General features: G+C 34.6%; 1 protein-coding gene across 5 annotated transcripts in view; it reads right to left on the bottom strand.

Moving 5' to 3' along the window:
- CBLB (Cbl proto-oncogene B) overlaps positions 1–24,760 on the bottom strand; it is a 234,641-nt gene that overhangs the window by 44,918 nt on the left and 164,963 nt on the right. For all 5 annotated transcript variants that reach the window (XM_037835057.1, XM_037835056.1, XM_037835053.1 and 2 more), the window contains exons 11-12: positions 15,992–16,177; positions 14,087–14,452 (exon numbers count right to left, since the gene is read on the bottom strand). In XM_037835057.1, coding sequence (XP_037690985.1) covers positions 14,087–14,452; positions 15,992–16,177 — 552 coding nt within the window. The remainder of the gene's footprint in view (positions 1–14,086; positions 14,453–15,991; positions 16,178–24,760) is intronic.

Below are 24,760 nucleotides of genomic sequence, written 5' to 3' on the forward strand. Positions count from 1 at the left end.
GCCTAGAAATCAACAAAAAAATCACTAAGCATATGAAGATTCAAGAAGATATGGTCACCAAATGACCAAATTAAACAGCCAGAAGAGATACAGAATTTGGAACAACTTATCAAAGATATTCATACAAATCTCCTAAATAACTTCAGTGCATTGGCTAAAGACATAAAGGATATCAAGAAGACACTAGAAAAGCATAAAGAAGAATTTGAAAGAGCAGAAGGAAAAATAGCAGATTTTACTATTTGAAATGAAAGATACTGTAGATCAAATTAAAAATTTACTAGAGACACACAACAGCAGATTTGAAGAGGTAGAAGAAAGGATAAGTGAACTAGAGGACAGACAACCAAATTCAAATGCACAAAAGAACAAATGGTGAAAAAGATGGAAAAATTTTAGTTGGATCCCAGGGAAATGATGGACAACATGAAGGATACAAATATAAGAATCAGTGGTCTCCCAGAAGAAGAAAAGAGGGCTAAGAAGGTTTTTTGAGGAGACAATTGGAGAAAACTTCCCAACCCTTATAAAAGACATAATTATGCAAATCAAAAAGCCCAACAAACTCCAAATAGAATAAATCCAAACACACCCTCTCCAAGATACATATTAATCAGACTGTCAAATGCTGAAAAGGAGAAAGTCCTGAAAGTAGCAAATGAAATAAATTCACATATACAAGGGAAGCCACATAAGACTAAGTTCTGGGTACTCAGAGGGCACCATGGAGATGAGAAGGCACTGGTATGACATATTTAAGATTCTGAAAGATAAAAATTGCCAGCCAAGAAATCTTTATCCAGCAAAGTTGTCCTTCAAAAGTGAGGGAGAGTTTAAAATTTTCAGACAAACTACTGCTGAGAGAATTTGTCCACAAAAGACCTGCTCTGCAAGAAATACTAAAGGGAGTTCTGTTGGCTGAAACAAAAAGACAGGAAAGAAAGGTCTGGAGGAGGGGAGGGCACAGAACTGAAGAGTATAAGTAAGAGTAAGAGAGAGAGAGAGAGAGAGAGAGAGAGAGAGAGAGAGAGAGAGAGAGAGAGAGAGAGAGAGAGAGAGAGAGAGAGAGAAAGAAATAGACCTGACAAATAAGAACCAAAGGGTAAGAGGGCAGATTCAAGAATTGCTTTTACAGTAATAACTTTGAATGTTAATAGGCTAAACTCCCCAATTAAAAGATACAGACTGGCAGAATGGATTTAAAAATATGATTCATCTATATGCTATTTAGATCCACTGATACAAATAGATTAAAAGTTAAAGGATGGAAAAAGATATTCCATGCAAGCTGTAACCAAAGAAAGCAGGAGTAGTATATCAGAAAAGAAAACTTTAAATGTAAAGATGTCATAAGAGACAAGGAAGGATACTACATATTAGTAAAAGAGACAATTCACTAAGAAGAAATATCAATCATAAATGCTTATGCACCCAATCAAGGAGCTCCAAAGTACATGAAGCAAACACTGGCAAAACTGAAGGGAGCAATAGATGTTTCTACAATAATAGTGGGAGACTTCAATACACCAGTCTCTTCTATACACCAAACAGAGGATCAATAAGGAAATAGAGAACCTAAACAATGTGATAAATGAATTAGACCTAACAGAAATATATAGACAAACATTCTTCTCTAGTGCTCACAGAATGTTCTCCAGGATAGATCATGTACTGGGGAACAAAACAGGTCTTAATAAATTTAAAAAGATTGAAATTATTCAAAGCACTTTCTACGACCACAATGGAATGAAGGTGGAAGTCAATAAACACCAAAGAACCTGAACATTCAAAAATATATGGAGGTTAAATAACACACTCTTAAAACAATTGGTGGGTCAAAGAAGAAACTGCAAGAGAATCAGTAAATATCTGAAAGCGAATGAAAATGAGAATACAACATATCAAAACTTATGGGATGCAGCAAAGGCAGTCCTGAGAGGGAAATTTATTGCCCTAAATGCCTATACTAAAAAAGAAGAGCAAACATTGAGGACTTAACTGCTCACCTGGAGGAACTAGAGAAAGAATAGCAATCTAAACCAAAAACAAGCAGAAGAAGAGAAATAACAAAGATTAAAGCAGAAATAAAAGAATTGAAGAACAAAAAAAATAGAATCAATAAAACCAAAAGTTGTTTAATTGAGAAGATCAATAAAATTGATGGATCCTTAGTTAGACCAATAAAGAAAAAAAGAGAGAGGAGAGAGGATGCAAATAATAAAATCAGAAATGAGAGGGGACCATTACCATGGACCCTGAAGGAATTTAAAAATATCGTAAGAGGCTACTATGAACAACTGTATGCCAACAACCTAGACAACTCAGATGAAATGGACAATTCCCTAAAAACAAACAACTTATACTGACTTGAGAATAGAAGACCTCAACAAACCAATCACAAGTAAAGAGATTCAATCAGTCATCAAAAATCTTCCTACAAAGAAAAGCTCAGGGCCACATGGCTTCACAGGGGAATTTTACCAAACATTTCAAAAAGTACCAACACCATTCCTGTGCAAACTCTTCCAAAAAATGGAAGAAAAGGAACACTACCTAATTCATTGTATGAAACTAACATCCCTCTAACACCAAAACTGGATAAAGATACTACAAGAATGGAAAATCTCCCTAATGAATACAGATGCAAAAATTCTCAACAAAATACTTACAAATCAAATCCAACAATACATTAAAAGAATTATACACCACAACCAAGTGGGGTTTATTCCAGGAATGCAAAGGTGGTCCAACATGAGAAAATCAATGTAATACAACACATTAACAAACCAAAAGGGAATAAAATGCTGAAAAAGCATTTGACAAAATTCAGTGTCTTTTTCTGATAAAAAACACTTCAAAAGGTAGGAATTGAAGGAAATGTCCTCAATATGATAACGGGCATATATGAAAACCCACAGCCAGCATCATACTCGATGGTGAGAGACTGAAAGCCTTCCCCCTAAGATTGGGAATGAGACAAGGATGCCCAATGTCACCACAAATAAAAGGCATCTGAATCGGAAATGAAGAAGTAAAACTCTCATTATTTGCAGACAACATGATCCTATACTTGGAAACTCCCAATAAATCTATGACAAAGCTATTTGAACTAATAAACAAACTCACAAAGTGGTGAGATACAAGATTAATGCACATAAGTCAGTAATGTTCTATACACTAGTAATGAGGAGGCAATGAAGAAAAAAAATTCATTTGCAATAGCAACAAAAAGAATCAAATATCTAGGAATAAACTTGACCAAGGATGTAAAATATCTGTACAAAGAAAACTACAAAACATCTTAAAAAAGAAGAATGAAGTGGGAGGACTTACACTCCCTGACTTTAAAACATATTATAAAGCCACAGTGGTCAAAACAGCATGGTACTGGCACAAAGATATACATATTGATCAACGGAATCAAATTGAGAGTTAGAAAATAGACCCCCAGATCTATGGTCAATTGATTTTTGACAAGGCCCCTAAATCCAATGAACTGGGACAGAATATCCATATCCAAAGGAATGAAACAGGACCCCTACCTCACACCCTATACAAAATTAACTCAAAGTGGATTAAAGACCTAAATATAAGAGCCAGTACCCTAAAGCTCCTAGAAGAAAAATAGGGAAATATCTTCAAGACCTAGTGATAGGAGGTAGCTTCTTAGACCTTACACCCAAAGCACAAGCAATGAAAAAAAAAAAATAGATAAATGAGAACTCCTCAAGATTCAACACTTCCGTGCTTCAAAGGACTGTCAAAGGGTGAAGAGGCAGCCAACTCAATGGGAGAGAATATTTAGTAACCATATATCTGATAAGGGTTTGATATCCAGTATATATAAAGAAATCCTACAACTCAACAATAAAAGGACAACCAACCAAATTATAAAATGGGCAAAAGATACAAATAGACATTTTTCCAAAGGGAAATACAAATGGCTAAAAAGCACATGAAAAGATGTTCATCTTCATTAGCTATTAGGAAAATGCAAATCAAAACCACAATGAGGTATCATCTCACACCTAAAAGAATGGCCACTATTAAACAATCAGGAAACCACAAATGCTGGACAGGATGTGGAGAAAATGGAACATTTATTCACTGCTAGTGGGATATAAAATGGTACAGCTGCTGTGGAAGATGTTTGGTGATTCCCCACCTCAGAAAACTAAATATTGAGTTGTCATCTAACACGGCAATTCTGCTACTCAGTATATAACCAGAAGATCTGAAAGCAGTGATAGACATTTGCATACCCATGTTCTTGTGGCATTCTTCACAATTGCCAAAAGATTGTCCATCAACAGATGAGTGTCCATCAACAGATGAGTGGATAAACAAAATGTGGTCTATACATACTATGGAATATTATGCAGCAGTAAGAAGAAATGAGGTCCTGAACTATGTGTGATATAAGCCAGAAACAAAAGGATAGATATTGTATAATTTCACTAATATGAACCACCTAGAAAATATAAACTCAGAGTCTTAAAATGTAGAATATAGGAGAACTAGAGATAAAAGCTAGAGAAGGTGGAGTGGTTACCAAATACGTACAGATTTTTAATGAGGTTGATCATTAATGGTAGTTCATTATTGGGAATATAAGTAGAAGTGCCTGTTGAAGGTGATTATGATTGAAAGTGTTGTCTAAAGTCATGTAACTCACCAATTAAAACTACAAATATAAATAAGTTCTTGCATGAACTACTTCAAATGTATGACACTTGTACAAAAATTTAATAATAGAGTGGTATATGGGAAAAATTACCTATTGCATCCTATGCACTATATTTAACAGCAATACCTTACTAGTATCACACAAGTACTAGGAGTAAATAATTAGAGGGGGGTGGAGTGAGGATATGGGGTGTTTGGAGTTTTCTTTTATGTGGGACTGTGTATATCTGCTATTTTTCTGTAATGGTGAAGTTAGGCCTACTTACAAACATGCCTAAGAGTCACCCCCAGAGAACCTCTTTTGTTCCTCAGATATGGCCTCTCTCTAAGCCAGATTGCAAATAAACTCATTACCCTTCCCCCCTACATGGCATCGTGGGATTTAGAATGCCTTCATGACCAAAAGGGGAAAAAGAAATTAACAAAATAAAGTTTCAGTGGCTAAGAGATTTCAAATAGGGTCAAAAGGTTTTTCTGGAGGTTACTCTTATGAAGCTTCAGCCAGATATTACAAATTGCCACAGTATGTCAAGCCCCAACCAACAGTATTCCAGAAAACCCTAAAGAAAACCCAGGACTCTATCTAAGACTCTATAAAAGTTTTACTAATTAAGTTTATTTTCCAGAAATGTAAAACCTCCAGGTTGTTCCTCTGTGAGATAAGCCCTGAAATTTACAGGTACCAATTTCTCCCAGAGCATCAACCAGTTGCATTCTCCTACCCCGTAATTTTAACACCTCTTCTGAACATGAAGAAGTTAGAATGACCAATGCCAAAATATCCCTGAAGACTGAGAAAATGATCAAATGAGACAGAGCAGCTGTATCAGAGAAGTGATGATTCAACAAATGTTTATGACTACTGAATCATTACATAAATACTTCTTTTTAGTTTCTAGTTTAACCCATACTATACTTGGAAATTTGCTCAATAACTACTGGATAAACTGTATTTTGAAAATTATCACTTTTCTGTATATCTATTATATTTCATAATAAAAAATGCTTAAAAAATACTTTAATGGACAAATACATGTATCAAACCACAAATGCTTACAGAGATACTGAGCATTTTAAGTTCACCTTAATTGGAGTCATGTGCATGTTACTAGAATAGATACAATGTATGACTTTTGCAATTGAATATCCTTAAGATTTTTTTTAAAATCACAAATACATCTAAAATTCATTCTGGAAAATGTAATGTGGACTTTACATGCAATGACTTACACTTTAAGGAGGAACTACTATTGTACTGTAGATACTTTGTAAAATTTCAGAAATAATAAAACTGGTTTTGGCTCAAATTAACAATAAGCCAAGCATAATTTTATAATCAGAACCTTGAGACATATCAGTACACTTTAACATTTATTGTGATATTAAAAATGCTTTCATCTTGTACATTAGGTAAATAAGATAATATTAATAACAGCACTTACACAGCATTTTTAATGCATTATCATTAAATTCCATAAAGACAAGTCACACAAGCAATACTGTCTATCATTGGTAAAACCACAAAGAACAGGAAATGATGTGATTTATTCCCTAGAAAGGTAATAACGTAAGAAGAAAATTAAGTGACTTGTTCCTTACTTAGTGTAACAATATATTAATATGATGTGAAATACAAATACCCTTTCTCTAACTGTGTTACTGACACAGAATAACTAAAGGATTACTCTTTTATCACCATTTTCCTAGCATATTCCTTCAGTTCTTTACACCCAGTAGGAATTAAATGAGTACCGACTGCTGACTGGCATACATGACTTCAATTAAACAGAGGATTAACCAATGAAATTACTTTTTGGTACAACTGGAAGAAATAAATCAGTTCACTGAACTGAAATACTTTCAGCAAATATGTGTACTTTGTTTAATGGCTAATCTTCTTTTATACTGCCCTAAAATATGTACTCAGAGTACCTAATTCCATACATGGAATTAATTCTCCATGGTTCTCTCCTAATTGACAGATTGATTAAAAACATGGGCAAACAGCCAAGGACCCACATGTGCAAGTACTGAAGTGATATATGTATTTCTGTTCATCTAAAGTGCTCACATATTTCTTGCTAGTGGTTGGATGACAAGATTTAATATTATGTCTTTTTGAATTCCATTTTCCCACCTGTACCCATTTCCTTAGACCTGAAATCATTTCAGCTGCCACCACTCCATGGAATACAATAAACTGCAACTTCTAGAGTTAGTCATCAATATTTTATGTTTTCTGGAAATCTGAAAAGCATGTTTGCAAATGGAGGAAAACAATAGTTCTACCAACGTGTAGACTGATAGTACCAACTAAAGCAGTTCCCACTGAAACTACTCAACTAAGGAAAACATCTTTCTGCATCTCCACCTTCCTAGCTCACGATCCCAAATCTACCACAATTCCATTTGAAATACTATCAAGTTTAAATTATTCTAAATGCATAGTACTGATTCTATCATTTCTCTGCCAAAAATTTTTAAAAGCTCTTCACTGTCTATTAAATTAAAGATAACTCAGAATTCAAGACACACTAAAATTGATTTTAGCCTACCTTTCAGAGTTTCATTTCCCCTAACTTCTCTCTAAATATGTTCTATATGCCACCCAAAATGGACTTTGAATCATTTGGCATACTTTCCCACCTTCAAGCTATTCCTTCTTCTAATGTCTGTAAAAACAACACCTAACAATCTTTTAATGTCTATACTCAGTGATCTGCTTGGCATGAAGCTTTTTTTATTCCTTCTTCTACACTATACCTCAATCAGAAAAAAAAATTTTCTTGGGGAATCCCACATTATATTTTCTGGATGCTTCTCATATGCCTTATCTCTTAAACAATCTTGTATCTGTCCCATTCTCACTACTCGATGAACTGTGTTTCATTCATTGCTGTATTAAGTACTTATATGTACAGAGAATTAGGTTGAAGGGATAAGACCACATTAGGGGAAGATCAGGTTTGCGCAAGAAGTAGAATCTGAGTTATCATATCATGTATTATAAAGCATAGGTTGTGCTAGGTATTATTCTAAAAATTCCTCAAGGTAGCATCCAATTCTAATCTTGAAGTCTGAAATATTTTCTTAGTAATTAGATATTGTATAAGAACTTTTAGTCAAAATGTTTGGGATCCTTGATATGTAGAGAAATAAAACTTTTTGTGATAATCTTAGCAAAATTAAGAGAAATATATATTTTTTTAACAAAACCCAATACAACCCTTTTTCCTCATCTCACACAAGCATACACAAACACACACTACACCCAAACTATCTCTACAATTTGGTTCTAACAATATCAAATTGGAAATGAAACCAGTGTACACAGAATACTTATTTTCTGAAGAGCAGCCCTTGAGTTTTACAGATAAGTTTAAGGTCATTCCTGTAAACATGTGTCTCTCTAACAAAGCTGTAAAAAGCCACAATCTTAAAAAGGGAAAACATTAGATTTATTTACCTAGCAATATCATCAAAAATTATTTTATACAGGGTCACTCTAGAACAACGTCACCCTAAGTAACATGACAAATCAAAGATAATTTTATCACATAAGAAAAATAGTAATCTTAATCTTTTAAGGGGTAAGAGTAAAGCTAGTTGGACATAAAAGAAGTAAATAAATACTAAGTTTCCAATCATACTTAAAAATATTTTAGTCCAAATGTTTTCACCTCCAATAATTAAAACAGATCAGCACAACAATAAATAATTAACCCACCATATATTTAAGGAACAAGTTAATAATGTGGCTAGGATTTGAGAATTTCAAAGAGTGAAAATTATTGTCCAAAAAAAAAAAATAAATAAATAAATCTCTTAGTCCTGAAAAAAGATAAATAAAACATACTAAATTTTAGCTTCAGGATTGTTAAAAGTAAAGTATACTTTTAGCTAGCATTAAGTGGAAAGGAATTAAATCAAAGTGACAGAAAGTTTCTACATTTCATTTTTAACTATGAATTAGAGGTTTATTTTTCTCCTTCAGAGCTCACTATAATTAGCAAAATGCAGTAATTAGAATTTAATTTATTCTTGCTTTCCTAAACATTTATCTGGTAAAGATGCAAATAAAAAGGCAAATGGTTCTAAAGGATAATGGGAACTTGCACACTGGCAGAGGACAAATAATGAGGGTGAAGGAGTTGTCACTCCATTTATGGGGTGGTTATTTTTACAATTCCACCAGTGGTATTCCAGATGTACTTTAAATTTTTATCTCAAATTCTTAATGCTTAGGACTTCTTAACTTTAAAATGGGAAAACATTATTAAATTTGAAGCATTACCTTTAACGAAAACAATTAAAATGGTAATTGTTACATGTGGCAAAAACGTGTACCTGCTTATATGTGGAGAGACAGATGAGTTATGTGAGGATAACAGATCACCCTTCAAGTGTCTAAATCCACATATCCTTTGTTATCAAGATAAATTAAAAAAGCACAGCACACTAGGCATGGAGGGTCAGAACACATTGTAACATTCACCATTTTTATTAATAATATGCCCTTTTAAAAATCAGGATCATTCCCTCTTCCTCTTCTTTTCTGACCATATGTGGTCTATCTGTAGGAAATGACAACTTCTCTAAAGAGAAAGAAAATCATATTTTATACCAGAAAATAACATTCTACCTTTGGCTCAAGGCCAATTTTGGCAAAATGGGACAAAAACTGTTTATATGTTTGTATTCCTTCTGTGTCATGGACATCTTCCTCCAGCTCCTCTTGTCCTGCCCTATCATTGCGTGCACACACACACACTGGTTTAATTGTGGAAATAACAGCAACCAAGTTAATGAGTGCTTACTAATCATGTATTAGGAACTGCGCTAAATAAAAGGAAAGGGGAGGGGGAAGAGAAGATGATTTTGGCTAAAAAAAAGTCTACTATTTTTAGTGAAAATGACAACCGTTACAATTTGCTCAGACATTCCTTGTCCATCATGATATTTTTGGTTTTATTCCTGAACTGTGTGTGACTCTTGTGAAAGAGTCAGCTGATGCAGCAAACTTCATTGCTGTCTTACTTTAAGAAATTGCCACAGTTACCCCAACCTTCATTAACCACCATCCTGATCAGTCCGTAGCCATCAACATCAAGGCAAGACACTACATCAGCAAAAAGATTACAACTTGCTAAAGGCTCAGGTGATGATCAGCATTTTTTAGTAATAAAGTAGTTTTAAATTAAGGTATGTACATTGTTTTTTAGACATAATGCTGTTGTACACTCAATACACTAAATTATATGTACTGGGAAACAAAAAAATCACAACTTGCTTTAGTGTGATATTAACTTAACTGTGGTGGTCTGGAACTGATCCGCAATATCCCCAAGGTATGCCTGTACTTCCCTAACAACAATTTACATCAAAAAGGATGGGCTTGGGGAAGCAAGAAGATGGCAGCATAGAGAGGAGTGGAAGCTAGTTAGTCCCCCTGGAACAACTAATAAACAACCAGAACAACTAGTAAATAATCTAGAATAACTGCTGGGGAACAAACATGACTGTCCACACATCACATACCAACCTGGATTGGGAGGAATGCCCGAGACTGCAGCACAAAATCTGTAAGTAAAAACTGTGGACCTGCGCCGAGAACCCCTCCCCCATGGCAGCCCAAATTGCAAAGCCTCCTTGTGCTAGAGAACAGTACTCTCTGAACAAGTGAATATACCTCAGCCCAGCTCCAACTGGAGATTTAATTAACAAATGCTGACTGCTCAATACAAGCTATGAATCCCCAACAACAGATGGAGGCTTTTGGAGAGCCGGAAGACCTCTCTGGGAGGGAGGGGGAGCCCAGAGGACCAGGTGCTGCGTCTGGCCGATGGGTGAAACTGAGGGTGGCTGCAGACTGGCCCTGAAGGGGGGCTTTCTGTCCCTTTTTCGGCTCATTAGAGAAAGCCTCAGCCGTTTTCAGTTCCCAGCACTCTAGCCCAGATAAAGGTGGAGATAGCAGAGGCAGAGAGACTATTCAAATGCAAATGATATCTCCCCAGGGGTTGTATCTTCTCTAAGAGGAAAGAGCTCTACTACCCGCCTTCCATTCAGAACCAGACCCCAGAGCCTGGGGGAAAACAGCCACAGGCCACACCTTCTTACACCAGTCTGGGGTGACAGGCTGACAGGTACCACCTGCTGGACAGAAAAGCACAGTGGCTTGAGGCCTCACAGGATGCACCAATCTTCTAAGACACACCCTCAGGGAATCCTGATACTATTGCTTCCTTTTGAGACCTGAGCCTGTTCTGGTCTAGGAAAGCTCGACTGGGGTAACCAAGGAAACCAGTTGCCTAGACAACAGAAAACTACAACCTAAACTAAGAAAAATGAAGTTATGGCCCAGTCAAAGGAATAAACTTACACTTCAACTGAGATACAGGAATTTAAACAACTAATGCTAAATCTATTCAAAAAGTTTAGGGAAGATATGGCAAAAGAGATGAAGCGTAAAATGAAAACACTGGGTGTACATAAGGTAGAAATTGAAAGTTTGAAAAAACAACTGGCAGAATCTATGAAAATGAAAGGCACAACACAAGAGATGACAGACACAATGGAGACATACAACAGCAGATCTCAAGAGGCAGAAGAAAACACTCATGAACTGGAGAACAAGACACCTGAAATCCTACACAAAAAAGAACAGATAGAGAAAAAAATAAAAAAATATGAGCAATACCTCAGGGAATTGAATGACAGCATGAAATGCATGAATGTACATGTCATGGGTGTCCTAGAAGGAGAAGAGAAGGGAAAAGGGGCAGAAGCAATAATAGAGGAAATAATCAATGAAAATTTCCCATCTCTTATGAGAGACATAAAATTATAGATCCAAGAAGCATGGCATATCCCAAACAGAATAGATCTGAATAGGCCTATGCCAAGACACTTAATAATCAGATTGTCAAATGTCATAGATAAAGAGAGAATTCTGAAAGCAGCAAGAGAAAAGCGAACCATCACATACAAAGGAAGTTTGATAAGACTACGTGCGGATTTCTCAATAGAAACCATGGAGGCAAGAAGGAAGTGGGACGACACATTTAAGATACTGAAAGAGAAAACCACCAACTAAGAATCCTATATCAGGCAAAACTGTCCTTCAAATATGAGGGAGTGTTTAAAATATTCTATGACAGACAATGACAGAGTTTGTGAATAAAATACCTGCTCTACAGGAAACACTAAAGGGAGCACTACAGACGGAAAGGAAAAGACAGGAATGAGAGGTTTGGAACACAATTTTGAGTGATGGTAGCACAACAATGTAAGTACACGGAGCAAAGATGACTGTGAATATGGTTGAAAGAGGAAGGTTAGGAGCATGTGGGACACCAGAAGGAAAGAGGAAAGATAAAGACTGGGACTGTATAACTCAGAAAAACCTAGGGTGCTCAACGATTGTGACAAAAGGTACAAATATGTTTTCACATGAGGGAGAACAAATGAATGTCAACATTGCAAGGTGTTAAAAATAGGGTGGGATTGGGGGAAAATACAATCAATGCAAACCAGAGACTATAATTAACAGAAACATTGTATTATGCTTCCTTTAATGTAACAAAGGCAATATACCAAAGCTAAACGCATATGGGGGTGACATAGAGGAGGGGTATGGGACTCCTGGCATTGGTGATATTGGCTGACTCTTTATTCTACTTTAGTTTAATGCCGTCTTTCCTTTTGTTGCTTTCTAGCTGTTATTTTTTTTTTTTCTTCTCTTTCTTTTGTCTCTCTAACTTCTTTGACCCTTCCTCCTTTTTTGTGGAAGAAATGGAGATGTCCTTATATAGATACTGGTGATGGTGGTGGATACATAAATACTTGACTATACAGGGAACCAATGATTGTTTACTTAGGATGGAATGTATGGGGTGTGAACAAAACCATCTTAAAAGAAATAGGCTGATGAAGAAAACCTGAGGGCACTATATTGAGTGAAATAAGATAGAAACATAAGGACAAATATTGCAGGGTCTCACTGATAAGAAATAATTATAATATGTAAACTCCTAGACGTGAAATATAAGTTACCAGGATATAGAACGAGGCTAAAGAATGGGTAGCGGTTGCTTATTATGAGCAGAATGTTCAACTAGGGTGAACTTAAACATTTGGAAATGGACAGAGGTGAGAGTAACAGGTTATTGTGAGAATAACTAACAAGGCTGAATGGTGTGTGACTGTGGTAGAAAGGGGAAGCTTAGAGTCACGTATGTCACCAGAAGGAAAGGTGGAGGTTAAAAGATGGGAATGTATAAAACAGTGAATCCTATGGTGGACAATGTCCATGATTAACTGCACAAATATTAGAAATCTCTCTCATGAACTAGAACAAACATATGACACTATAACTAGAAGTTAATAATAGAGGGGCATACAGGAAAAAAAAATCTATTGCAAACTATATACTACAGTTAGTAGTATTTTAACATTCACTCATCAACAGTAACAAATGTACTAAACCAATACTATGAATCAGTAATGAAGAGGGGGTCATTAGGGGTATGGGAGGATTTGAGTTTCCTTTTTTTGTCTTTATTTCTTTTCCGGAGTAATGAAATGTTCTAAAAATTGAAAAAAAATTAATTGTGGTGATGGATACACAGATGTATGACAGTACCAGGGGCAAGTGATTGTACACTTTGGATCTTTGGATAATTGTATGGTATCTGAACAATCTCAATAAAAATGAATGAATGAATAACAATAATAAAAAAGGATGGGCTCACTTCTAATATTACAGTCTTCAAAAGAGGCAAAGGCTTCTTCAGGAGAGGGAATATGGCAATGATTTGATCTCAGTCAAAAACATCATGGAAGTACATATGAGGAAATATACCACAATTCGGGCAAGGGCCTACTGATAGTTTTAAACTCGATGATTTCTGCTGCTGATTTTCATTCCAAGAATACTTAAACTCTTTCCCAATATATAAGTGATAGTGGGGATATCCTTTAAATTAGAACTCAGCAAATTCGAGAGTCCCTTACCTTACAAACTACTTTATGATAGGCTATAATTATAAGAAATTTTTTTTTCAAATTGCATACATCTACGGGAGTTAAAAAACATACAGTGTTATTTCTCCCACTAACAAGCTGTTTTTGGGGAGAGATATTTGGCAGATGAAACAAGGAAAGAAAGAAATCTCTGGCAAATTGTCTCACTGCTTCACATTAAAATTAAATAATTACTTATAACCTTCTTCCTGACTGCTTTTAAGTTTTAATGAACTTATGATTATTTATAACTTGAAGATAATTAAAGACCTGAAGTGAAGTGCCACATCAGGCAAAAAACTGTTCATCCTTTTATGCTATCTCATATTGGAAGAGTTTATAAGCAGATTCTTTACCCTCTGCTTTGCATATTTCTTACCTTGGCTCCTTCTAAAGGCAAATCATGGCGTCTATGCTTTCGCATAAGCACTGGGTCAGAGCCCATTCTACTGTGCCTTCCATTTACATTTGAACTTGCTGTGATTCCAGGCTTTGGGGAGCCATCCCCTAGCAGTCGACATCCCATCAACTGATTAGTTCCCAACATATCCCGAGGGCACCAGGCTTCAAGAGGCATTGGCTGGTCTCTGGAAGGCACACTTTCTACATGATGGAAGTGTCTACTCAGTCTGTTGTCAGGTGGGATGGGCGGAGGTCTTTCAGGCGGAGGTGGAGGAGGATCTCTTACGGGAGGAGGTGGTGCTGGGAGTGGTTTGTCTTGTTTCCTCACCATGCCAGGAGAAGACTAAAGAGACACAAGAGAAAAAAGAAATGACCTTCGAGCTGGTGGTTTATTGTTTTTGTTTCCTAAGGCATAAAGTAGCTTAACAAGGGTTCTGTGCTATCTTTTATTGTTTCTTTTTACTACCATTGAATACAATTTTTAAAAATTAATGAAAACTTGTATAAATGTATTTCATTAGTATTTTTTGTAGAAATGAGTACTTAAACTCAAATACTACAGTTATAAAAACTATACACAAAAAAGTATCAGAATATCAAAATTATCCGATGATTTCAAAAGATTAATGTTAAAATACATACTGTGTCAATAATTAATCTGCATCTTTCTATGAATTAGGAGGGCTAGAATAAACTCATCAAAGTTTGTTATTGTTGCTTTACTTTTTTAAAGAGCAAATTGATTGGTGATAATCTGGAAGACTTAAAGTTTTGTTTTCTATTTTTGTGTTTTTCAACACTGCAATATAGAGTAACTGGTATGAGGCCTATTTTTCTGGTTCTTTATTTTATCAGTTATTACCAGGATAGTGGAAAATCACAAACAGAGGAATAGCATTATTTATACACCTTGCTTAGATTTCATGGATCCTTAAAATGAAAAAATAAAAGATTCTTATGTGGAAATATAGAGACATATGACCTTGAATTGAATCTGTGTTTTCATAGCTTTTGATTCTATTTACATGGTTCATCTGATAAATGATATGCTTTTTATGTTAGGAAATATAAGATAAAAAGAAATCTGTTGCATTTTTACATAATCTTGGCTAAACAGCATCTTAATAATTCTTAATATGATCTCAAAACCAAGTTAACAGTAATGCAGGAAAATCAAATACTGCTAAAAATACTGTGCCTCCTACTAACTTCAGACCGTAAAACATGTTACTAAATGAAATTAATTTTTAAAATCTTGTATTTAATAAAGCAAAATATGATCTTATTATCAAATTTGGGAAAATTTCACACAGAACTAAAACTGTGGGTTTAAATTTATAGAGTTAGAGGTATGTCTTTAATATTAAATGGCAATGCAATTAATTTGTAACTATTATAATTCTTTGTAATTAATTCCTTTGGGTATAAAAAGTACATATAATTCCCTCTTCCGAGTCACCTAGAAACAAAAATGATAATTTATCACACCTTAAGCCATTAGGCAAATATACTTCCATCACATTTTTCTTGTCATGCCACTATGAAAATTAGTGGAACATATCATTTGGTAACAGTGTGCAATTTATTTTAATGCATATAATGACCTTTTAAGTCCATTTTACAGAATAACTACACTTTGCTATTTATTTTAGCAAATTGGGGTACTATTACAGATATAAGCTCTCTAAGTAATTATTTAACGTTTATGGTAATAAAGTAAGGAATATGACAGTTAGCTCACCCTATATAAAATGAGACACCCGTCACAGTTGTCTATAAACAATTAAGAGCAGAAATATGAGTAACGGAACTTAAAAAAGAGCCTAATCAATCAATAATAATCATATACAGTTATTACCTGTTTTTAATAAAACAGATTTACCTTTGGTGAACCAGTTGGGCTGCCACAGGGGGACCGAACTATCCCTTTCTGAATTAGGTCCAAGCGAGGAGGCACTGGTGGCAGGCTCAGGTGTGGGATCTGAAGAGGATCCTGATGTGGCTTTCTTCTTTGTGCAAGCGGGGAAGACCCTGGCGATGTGACTGGTGAATTCTGCCTGTCAGTGCACTAGAATAGAAAACAAGAAAGATGCTGCTTTTTAATTAATGTATATTAATTAAAATGTATGCCTTTCAGTTATTAAGGAAGACAGTTGGTTTTGAGAAGGTGTCTGCCATTGAACATCTGTTAAATAAACTCACTTAGCTCACTCTGATCAATTGATGGAAAGGGTTCACGCTGTCCCTCCAGGGCAGTATTATATAAAGTAGAAACTGTTAGGTTTTTCCTTATACACTCCAGAAAAGGCCTAGAAAAATGAACAGCCAGAGCACAGTCTGAAAATAATCAAACCCAGATTTCGCCAAGAAATCCGTCTATATTTTATGAAGAAACGAGAAATAGAATATCCTACTCAATGCAGTAATGCACGTTGTTCCTAGTTAAACTATATTATAAAATTTTCTTAAGGTTTTGGACTTAATAGTACATTCTAAAACTTAGAAATCACTTGTTTCATATAAAATATGTATCCAGTGCATAGTCTATTTTCCTACACACCAATTAAATCAGGTAGGGTTTAAAAATAACTTAGTATTTCCAAAATAAATTTCTTTATTTGGAAGAAATCCTTAAATGTTTTTCTTTAAAAACAGTAAACTAAACCTAAGAGTCTGAACCTCTGCTAAAAACTGATAAGTTTCCATGCTACTCCAGGTTTTCCATCTTGTCTGATAGATACAATAGTATCAAAAAGCCAATAACAAGTACTATCATTTGTACATATGTAATATTTCCTACCTTAGAAATCTTTTGTCTAATGTGACATAATCTGATTACCTCTTGGTATAAAAACATACTAGTTAACCAGGTAGTTTAAACAGGATAAACAATATTCTGTTATGAAATATCAGGCAATTTCTTTTTCAAAGATAAGTTACTAGCTTTTTGGAGATCTAGACTTCATATTATACTTCACTACATTAATTTACCATGCCTTGATATTCATTTTTCCCTAAGTGTTTTGAGCTTGTTGTTAAGCCATATTCCCCTAACATTACTTATACTTATCAGAATAGTTGATATCATCACCTGCTAATTTAATTTGAACTCTAGCAACGTGCAGAAAAGATTTAGCCATTCTGTCTTTATCAGACTGAGACAGATTGTGTATGCATCCGTATGTTGTATTATGCAGTCTTCTTTTTCTTTAAAGTTCATACTTTATTCAAATTTCCTTAGCTTTTCCTCAACACTCTTCTTCTGTTCCAGGATCCCTTTTAAGGTACCACATTACATATAGTTACTATGTTTCCTTAGGCTTATCTTGGCTGTGACATTTTCCCAGACTGTCCTTATTTTCTATGACCTTGACAGTTTTGAGAACTGGTCAGGTATTTTGCAGGATGCTCTTCTATTGGGATTTGTCTGCTGTTTTTCTCATGATTAGACTGGGGTTATGGATTTTTGGCAAGAAGACCACAGAGGTAAAGTAACATTTAATGGCATCATATCAAGGGTATGTACTATCAACACAATTTATCACTGTTGTGTTGACCTTGATTACCTGGCTGAGGTAGTGACTGTCAAGTTTCTTTAATGTGAAGCAACTATCTTTCTCTCCAATTCTTGATACAGTTCTCTTTTCAAGGAAGTGAGCAGCCCACAATTAAGGAGTGGAGAGTTATGCTCCCTCCTTGTAAAAGCTTTTTAAAAATAAATTTGGGTAACTAACAGAAGCTTCTAGACCATACCTCAGAGAAAATATAAGAGATACACCCAAACATTGCCATGATATTGTTGCAAATCTTTCAGTCGGCGCCAAATAACTTAAAACAGGTAAAAAAAATTACAGGTAATTTTAAATGACAGTTTTAAGAATCTTTCCTTTTTAGCAATTTTATGATACTTCCTACCTCTTAGCTTCTTTTTTATCTTTAAAAAATATTTTCAATCACTACTAAATCAAAGGCGAAAAAGTAGGAACACTATAGTCATAAATTCATTGGAAAGCTACCAGTGATTCTTAAGCAGCAATCCTGCTAGGAAGTCACAGGGAATCACAATGTCACAAACGTGAGTCCTATGGAACAAAACATATCAAAAAATTATCATACAAGGAACAGAAAAAACTCCTTGTGTAAAGCTATGTACATTACAGAATGGTAGATTTCAGTTCAGAGGACATCTAATTCTCCACAATTCCCATTAGGATAAATTACATTCTTTGAGACTAGCAAAACTGTTAATGGATAAAAATGGTTTGTTAATTTTGCTACTATTCTTTACAAAGAAGAATCAGGAGGCAAAGCTATTCTCAGTCCCTAGCCAAACCCCTATGTCATAAACAGTGAATGCTGAGTATCTGACATTTTGCTACTTTTGGAGAAAATCCTGTGCTTTCCTTTCACAGCTATTTTCCTACCCACCCCCCAATTACCACTCACCCACAACAGGAAAACAGAATTGTGACACAGCTATCTTGACTTCTGCTTTAGACTGGATTAATTACTAACTAATATTTAAGCAGTTACAAAATTCCTAGTATGTTTAAATAACGGATTTGAAATGGGTGAAGGGCTTGCCCAATGTTGAAAGAGTACACCCAAAATCCTCAGGACAGACATCCAAACAAACCTGTGTGACACAGCAATAACCTTGAACTTTTATATACTTCCAGACAGACAGACTGTGCAGCCTTATGAATATAACTGGAAGCAGATCTTGCTTAGCACAATTCATATTAGTGTTCTTGAAGGTGATTTTGTACTATCCTCTGAAGAACTAATTCATTTTGAAGATTTACAATATTTGTAAGTTGGCTTAGACAGAACAATTTTATGGAGGGTATACTGGTATGTGAAGGAACAAAAAATGTTTTATCTTTATTGATTATGTGGACTAAATTCACCATAACATAATCATTTTCCCAAGTTCTCTTAAATTATAGTAAAATTCCTATATAAGAGTAGATAATTTAACAATGCCCTTTTGACAGTAATGCATTATTCTTTGTTGAATCTTCTGCTGTTTCAATGGGCAATTTTGCAGTTAGGGTATTGATCCTTTGCATTAACTTTTATTGCTGGTATAATTCAAACACTATGCAATAATTTATAAATATTATTAGTAGGTGGTTTTCAAATTAAAGGTCACTTTTATTTGAGTTGATCACAAATTATATTTTTCTTTTTTTCTAATTTAGGAATCTAAGGAAAAAAGAAACCTAATGCAAGCCTTTACACCGAGTCCATCATTAAGTTCTTAAACGGTACCTTAAAAATTCATGACATCACAATTTATCAGATGTCCTCAAGGAAAAAATAGAAAGTTTGACCTTGATTTCCTTCTGAAAATAAAAAGGAACAAAATACATCAATTCAGCGTAGATCAAAACTATTTCTCCTTTAAACTACAACAACACTGTCTTCATACAGTGTTTTCATTTTTATTGGCCTTTTAAAGGACTTGGAATTCTAGAGTAACAAGGTTTCCCCATGTACAGGTAGCCATCATGTAAAAGTGCAGCAAAGGGATGTGGCAACTCATCGTAGTCTACCAATTTATATGATTCCCTAAATTGACTCTGTCATAAGACATTTCCCTCAACTCAGCCGTCAGCCTTTTTCTTCCCACAGTTCCAATACACCCCAAGATAATTTGGGCCATTTACCTTTCTCTACTTCTGAACTAGTGATAAAGGGTGTTGTTGCAGGGAGAGAGGAGGACAACAAACCAAACAAACAAAAAACATGGACTCAATCCTCTGGCTCAGTTTGAAATTCTAAGACTGAGTAGTATACCAACTTAATCACTTTTACTGATACAATATTCCTCATAAACATGACTTTTAAAACCATCCCCACTCCATATAGAAATGCAGACTTAATGCCTGTGTATAAAACATCCTAAGCAGAAGAGTAGAAAAGCATTTATTTAATTCTGAATAATAAATAACAGGCATTTTCTTCATAGGGAAATATGTCCTTGACTGACATATGTGATTTTCAAGTATGGCGAATTGCCAAAAAAGGCTCTAATGCCAAATGAGTATAAATAACAAGGAACAAGGATCTCTCTTTTTCAATAATCACATAATTATTTGTACAATCTGACTTCAAAGGAGCACATATCCTATTTATAAAATTTAAATTTCTGCTACAAGTTTAAAAAGCTGTGTGGTCTTGGACAAATGACCACCTTTTGATATTGTTACCTGCATAGTCTAGAATAAGGTAAATCCACTTCCAGAAGGCATTATGGGTTTAATATAATTATATAATGTATGAAAAAATAAAGGCTGCTATAAAGATTTGATTTTTATTTGGATGATATGCTTAGGAACACTATTTTGATACAAAAGAAACAAAATGCAATCTATTACAAAATCTGGTATAAAAAAGTACCCATCAAAACTTGCTCATCATCTTCACTAACAGAATATAAATCTGTTAGGGATATCTTTAATAAAATGCTTCCACACATCTTATTTCTCATTTTATCCTAGACAATTCCTCTTACTGTCAGCCCTCAACAAAGCAATATTAACAAATCAGGTATCTAAATAAAAAAGTTAAACTAAAAACCTTATAATGCCTTAAAAAGTCAAATATAAATGCTTCTTAGATTACTCATGGTTATTAAAACTAACCCTTTCCATTGGAAAAAAAAAAAAAATCCAGAATTGCCTTTAATGCAATTTTTTTTTCTTCTCACACTAAAGAATGTCTTGAATACAGAAATAACAAAAAATAAAAGGAAAAAGTGGTTTGGAAGTTGGAGTAGATTCATGAGATTAGGGAATTGAACAATGCCAAACTATTTTTACTGATTTTGGCACTCCTCTCTTTTCAATTTTGTTTCCATTTCATTTTTTCCCCTCTATATACAACAATTACACTGTAGAAAATTTTGGAATTATGGGACCGTATACAAACATTTTTGAAAAATACCTATGCACAGCCATTGGTGATGGTTCTGAATCACATATGCAACTTTGAATCTAACCTTTGTTAGTTAGCCGTGCATCAAAACAATTTCAGCTACTCTTAAACATTGTTCATCATAATTTTAAAGGGTGCACTATATGGACATATAGGTGTTTAGCTAACCATATCCTTGCTGGATAAGCTTATGGCAGTTTGAAACTGAGTGGACCCTAAAAAAGATGATGTTCTTAAAGTTAATGCATTCCTGTGGTGGTAGACCTATTGTGGGTGGGACCTTTTGATTAGGTTATTTCAGATGAGGCATGCCCCAGGTGGGTCTTAATACTTTGTAGGAGTCCTTTATAAGAAGGTGAGAGAGGAGGGCTCACATAGAAGCTAAGAAAGACAAAAGCTAAAAGAGAGAGACATGCAGAGAGGAAGCCACTGAAGCCAGAAGCTGGAGGCAACAAAACACGGGAAAGAAGGGAGACACCAGCGGATATGCCTTGTGTTTGTCCATGTGACAGTGGAGTGTCAGATGGCCAGTAACCTTTCTTCAGGAAGACGGTATCATCCTGTTGATGCCTTCATTTTGACATTTTCACAGCCTCAGGATTGTAAACTTGTAAGTTAATAAATTCCCACTGTAATAGCCAATCCACTTCTGGTATATTGCATTTTATCAACTTGAGCAAACAAAAAGAATGCTGTTCTCAGTTTTTCTCTATTATAAAGAAATGTCATAAAGAAGACTTTGACTATATATATTTTTTATTTTAAGGGGAGAATCATAGAATGTTTTTGAGGACAGGGACTTGTAACTGGATCAAAGTATATGAACATACTTAAACTTCTGCTGTCCAGAAAGGTAACTCCAACATATTCTTCCACCAGCCATGTATGATGGTTACATTTCACAAGCTTCACAAACATTGAGTACTTTCAGTTTTCATTTTTTTATTACTTTGTTACTTGACTGGCATTTCAATGGGCCACTTTGAATTTGCATTTCTTTGATAAATAATTAGAAAATAAATTGCAATATTTATTGGCTGTGTCCATTTCTTCTTTTTATTGCATTTTATATTCTTTGTACCCTCATTAGTCATATTCTCTCCCCCTCCTTGATTTGAATGAACTATATATCAGGATAGCTAATCTTTACCCATCACAGTTGTTATAAATACTTTTCCCCAGATCGCCTGCTTTACGGTTTTGCTCTCCTAATGAATAAGTAGTTAACTAAATAAAACCTAGTTAAGTTAAGGAACAAAGATATGTTAAGAGATTCTTAAAAGAACCAAGTCCTATTTGCTATTGCCTCAAATGAATTCCTTTCTTTCTCACTTCTTCATGTTTATCTAAGTTAGCATTGAAAGCATCTAGGAAAGCTATTAACTAGAAAATTAAACTAAATTAACTAGAAAAGTACAAGTAATATATGGACAGAGAATTAACTGTACATAATTTATTGTACAATATCTGAAATCATTTATGTATAGGTAACTGCAAATGTTGGGAGAAAGAGAACCATCCTTACAAGTAACTGTATAATTGATTAGTTTAATCCCATTCCTTTATCTGGACTTTAGGCAATTTCCACTCTTTTCTAATATTATACTTGCTTTCAGAACATTAGAACAAACAAATTTTTTTTTTTTTTAATTTTAATTTTGGCTCTTTTCAACACACAAAGGCTGGGCCGACCTTAATTCCTGCCTATTTTATTACACCAGAATATCTGTCTAACAACTTACCTTAAATTCTTTAATACTGGTAGTTGATGAGTACATCTTTTACAAACTGGAATCCTGCAGCTCAAGAAATTTAAAGATCACATTTTGATTCTTTTATGTCTATATACTCCCCATTTTTTCCCAGTTCTTTGCTTTATGAAATTAATAAATACTATTCTTTATTTCTTGACAAAATTTACAGAGTTCTCTAGCACTTGGAATAGGATGCTAATGGATATTGTAATGAATAGAGAAATCCACATTTGCAATTTTAACAGAAAATACTGACAGAAAAAGCCCAAGGAGTAAAGTAGCCAAAGACCTTTCTCAGCATGCTCAGTAATTACCAATAATAACCGGGCACTCATTTTATTTTAGTCACTTTTCATTTTATCCACACCTTTTTACAGGAGTGATTTTATAAAAGCTTTAATAAGACCCATTATTATGGGAATGGCAAAACATTTAGTAAGAAACGTCAAGCCCAGCCAGACTGTTATAAAAACAGGACAAGAGAAAAACCTCTTCAACTATGAAGATTAGAGGTCTGACAATCTCAGAGATAATCAAAGTTGATTTTATAATACTTCTAACAAAATTTTTACTTAACGAATTTTCATATCTGAATATGGTACATAATGGTATTATAAAAGAGATGATGGGACTGACTCTGCTATTTTCTAAATGCATGAAAATTAATGAAGGACACTGATAAAACTTTCATTACATAAAATATAATATCCTAAGAATATTTTCCTTTCTACAAACTATTCTTTTGGTCCTTTTCTCATATTAATTTGTGGACATAAAATCAAAAGGATTTAAACTAATAGACTGTATAGAATATTACTCAGAAGATATACACTACAGAAACATTTACATATACACTCACATATCCATATGTAGCATTTAGCCTAAGAATAAATGGCTCTTGTGTTATATATTTTAGAGTACCTGTACCATTGCTCCCTTTTAGATAAATTAAAAGTTGTATGAGGAATGTTCTATACAATCATTTCCTGCTCATCCAGGGCCACACTTCCAGAAGCCTCAACCACTCAGAATTTAGGAAGAAGCCCAGAATCAAAAAGAAGAGTACTCTTAACTACAAGTGGGGGGTGGGGGTGGGGTTCTGTTGCACTTCTTTCTATAGGAGGAGAATGAAAGCACCTTACTAAAAGTACAGATATTTGGTTTGTGTGTAAAATGAGGTTCACTATTTAAGGCTGCATTATGTCTACTTTCCTCTAGTAACTTCTGAAAATTCTCAGAACCTAAAAATTAGGAACAATAAAGATGAGGAAAACAGTTAGAAACTTATATACTAAGAAATACTGATTGAGGCAATGGGAAGTTATAAATAGAGTAAGAGTTGACTTCCCTTTGAGGTCTGACATGGAATGGTCAAAAAAATTGCCAATAGGGTCCACTTTAAAGTAATACAAACAGCCTCACACATGGGAATAACCTTGAGGGCACTGCTCCTATTAAAATGGTAAACATTATTAACTACACTGAGCACAGATCCTACTTCTTGTTGAAGCACCTCTTATGAGAAGCGCTCTATCTCCTAGCCTGTGACCAGCCTCCATAACCCTGAAATTTCTTGGAAGTTTCATATTTTACATTAAATATTTATGTGTATGCTGTACTTTGATCCAAATATGTGTGATTTTAATTTAAATTCATGGTTCCCCTCTCCTCATTCAACCTTAAATCTTAAGCTACAAGAAATGTGCCATGTTGATTACAGTGACTTCTTATGCCCACTGGTTCACACAGCTGCATAACCAATTTTGAGAAGGCAAGGAAGGGTGACAAGTAATTCAGAAATATTCCTATAAAAATAGCTGAGAAACAAGAGCATTCTGGGGATTAAAGGAATAAATGTCAGTCACTGAAAAATGCCCTCATGTGAAACCTCTTATTGCTCTCAGAATACCAGATAAAGTTGGTTTGAACAATAAGCAATTAGGATTTGGTTACTG

This window comes from Choloepus didactylus, chromosome 1 (genome assembly GCF_015220235.1).
Source record: "Choloepus didactylus isolate mChoDid1 chromosome 1, mChoDid1.pri, whole genome shotgun sequence".
NCBI classification, from domain to species: Eukaryota; Metazoa; Chordata; class Mammalia; order Pilosa; family Megalonychidae; genus Choloepus; species Choloepus didactylus.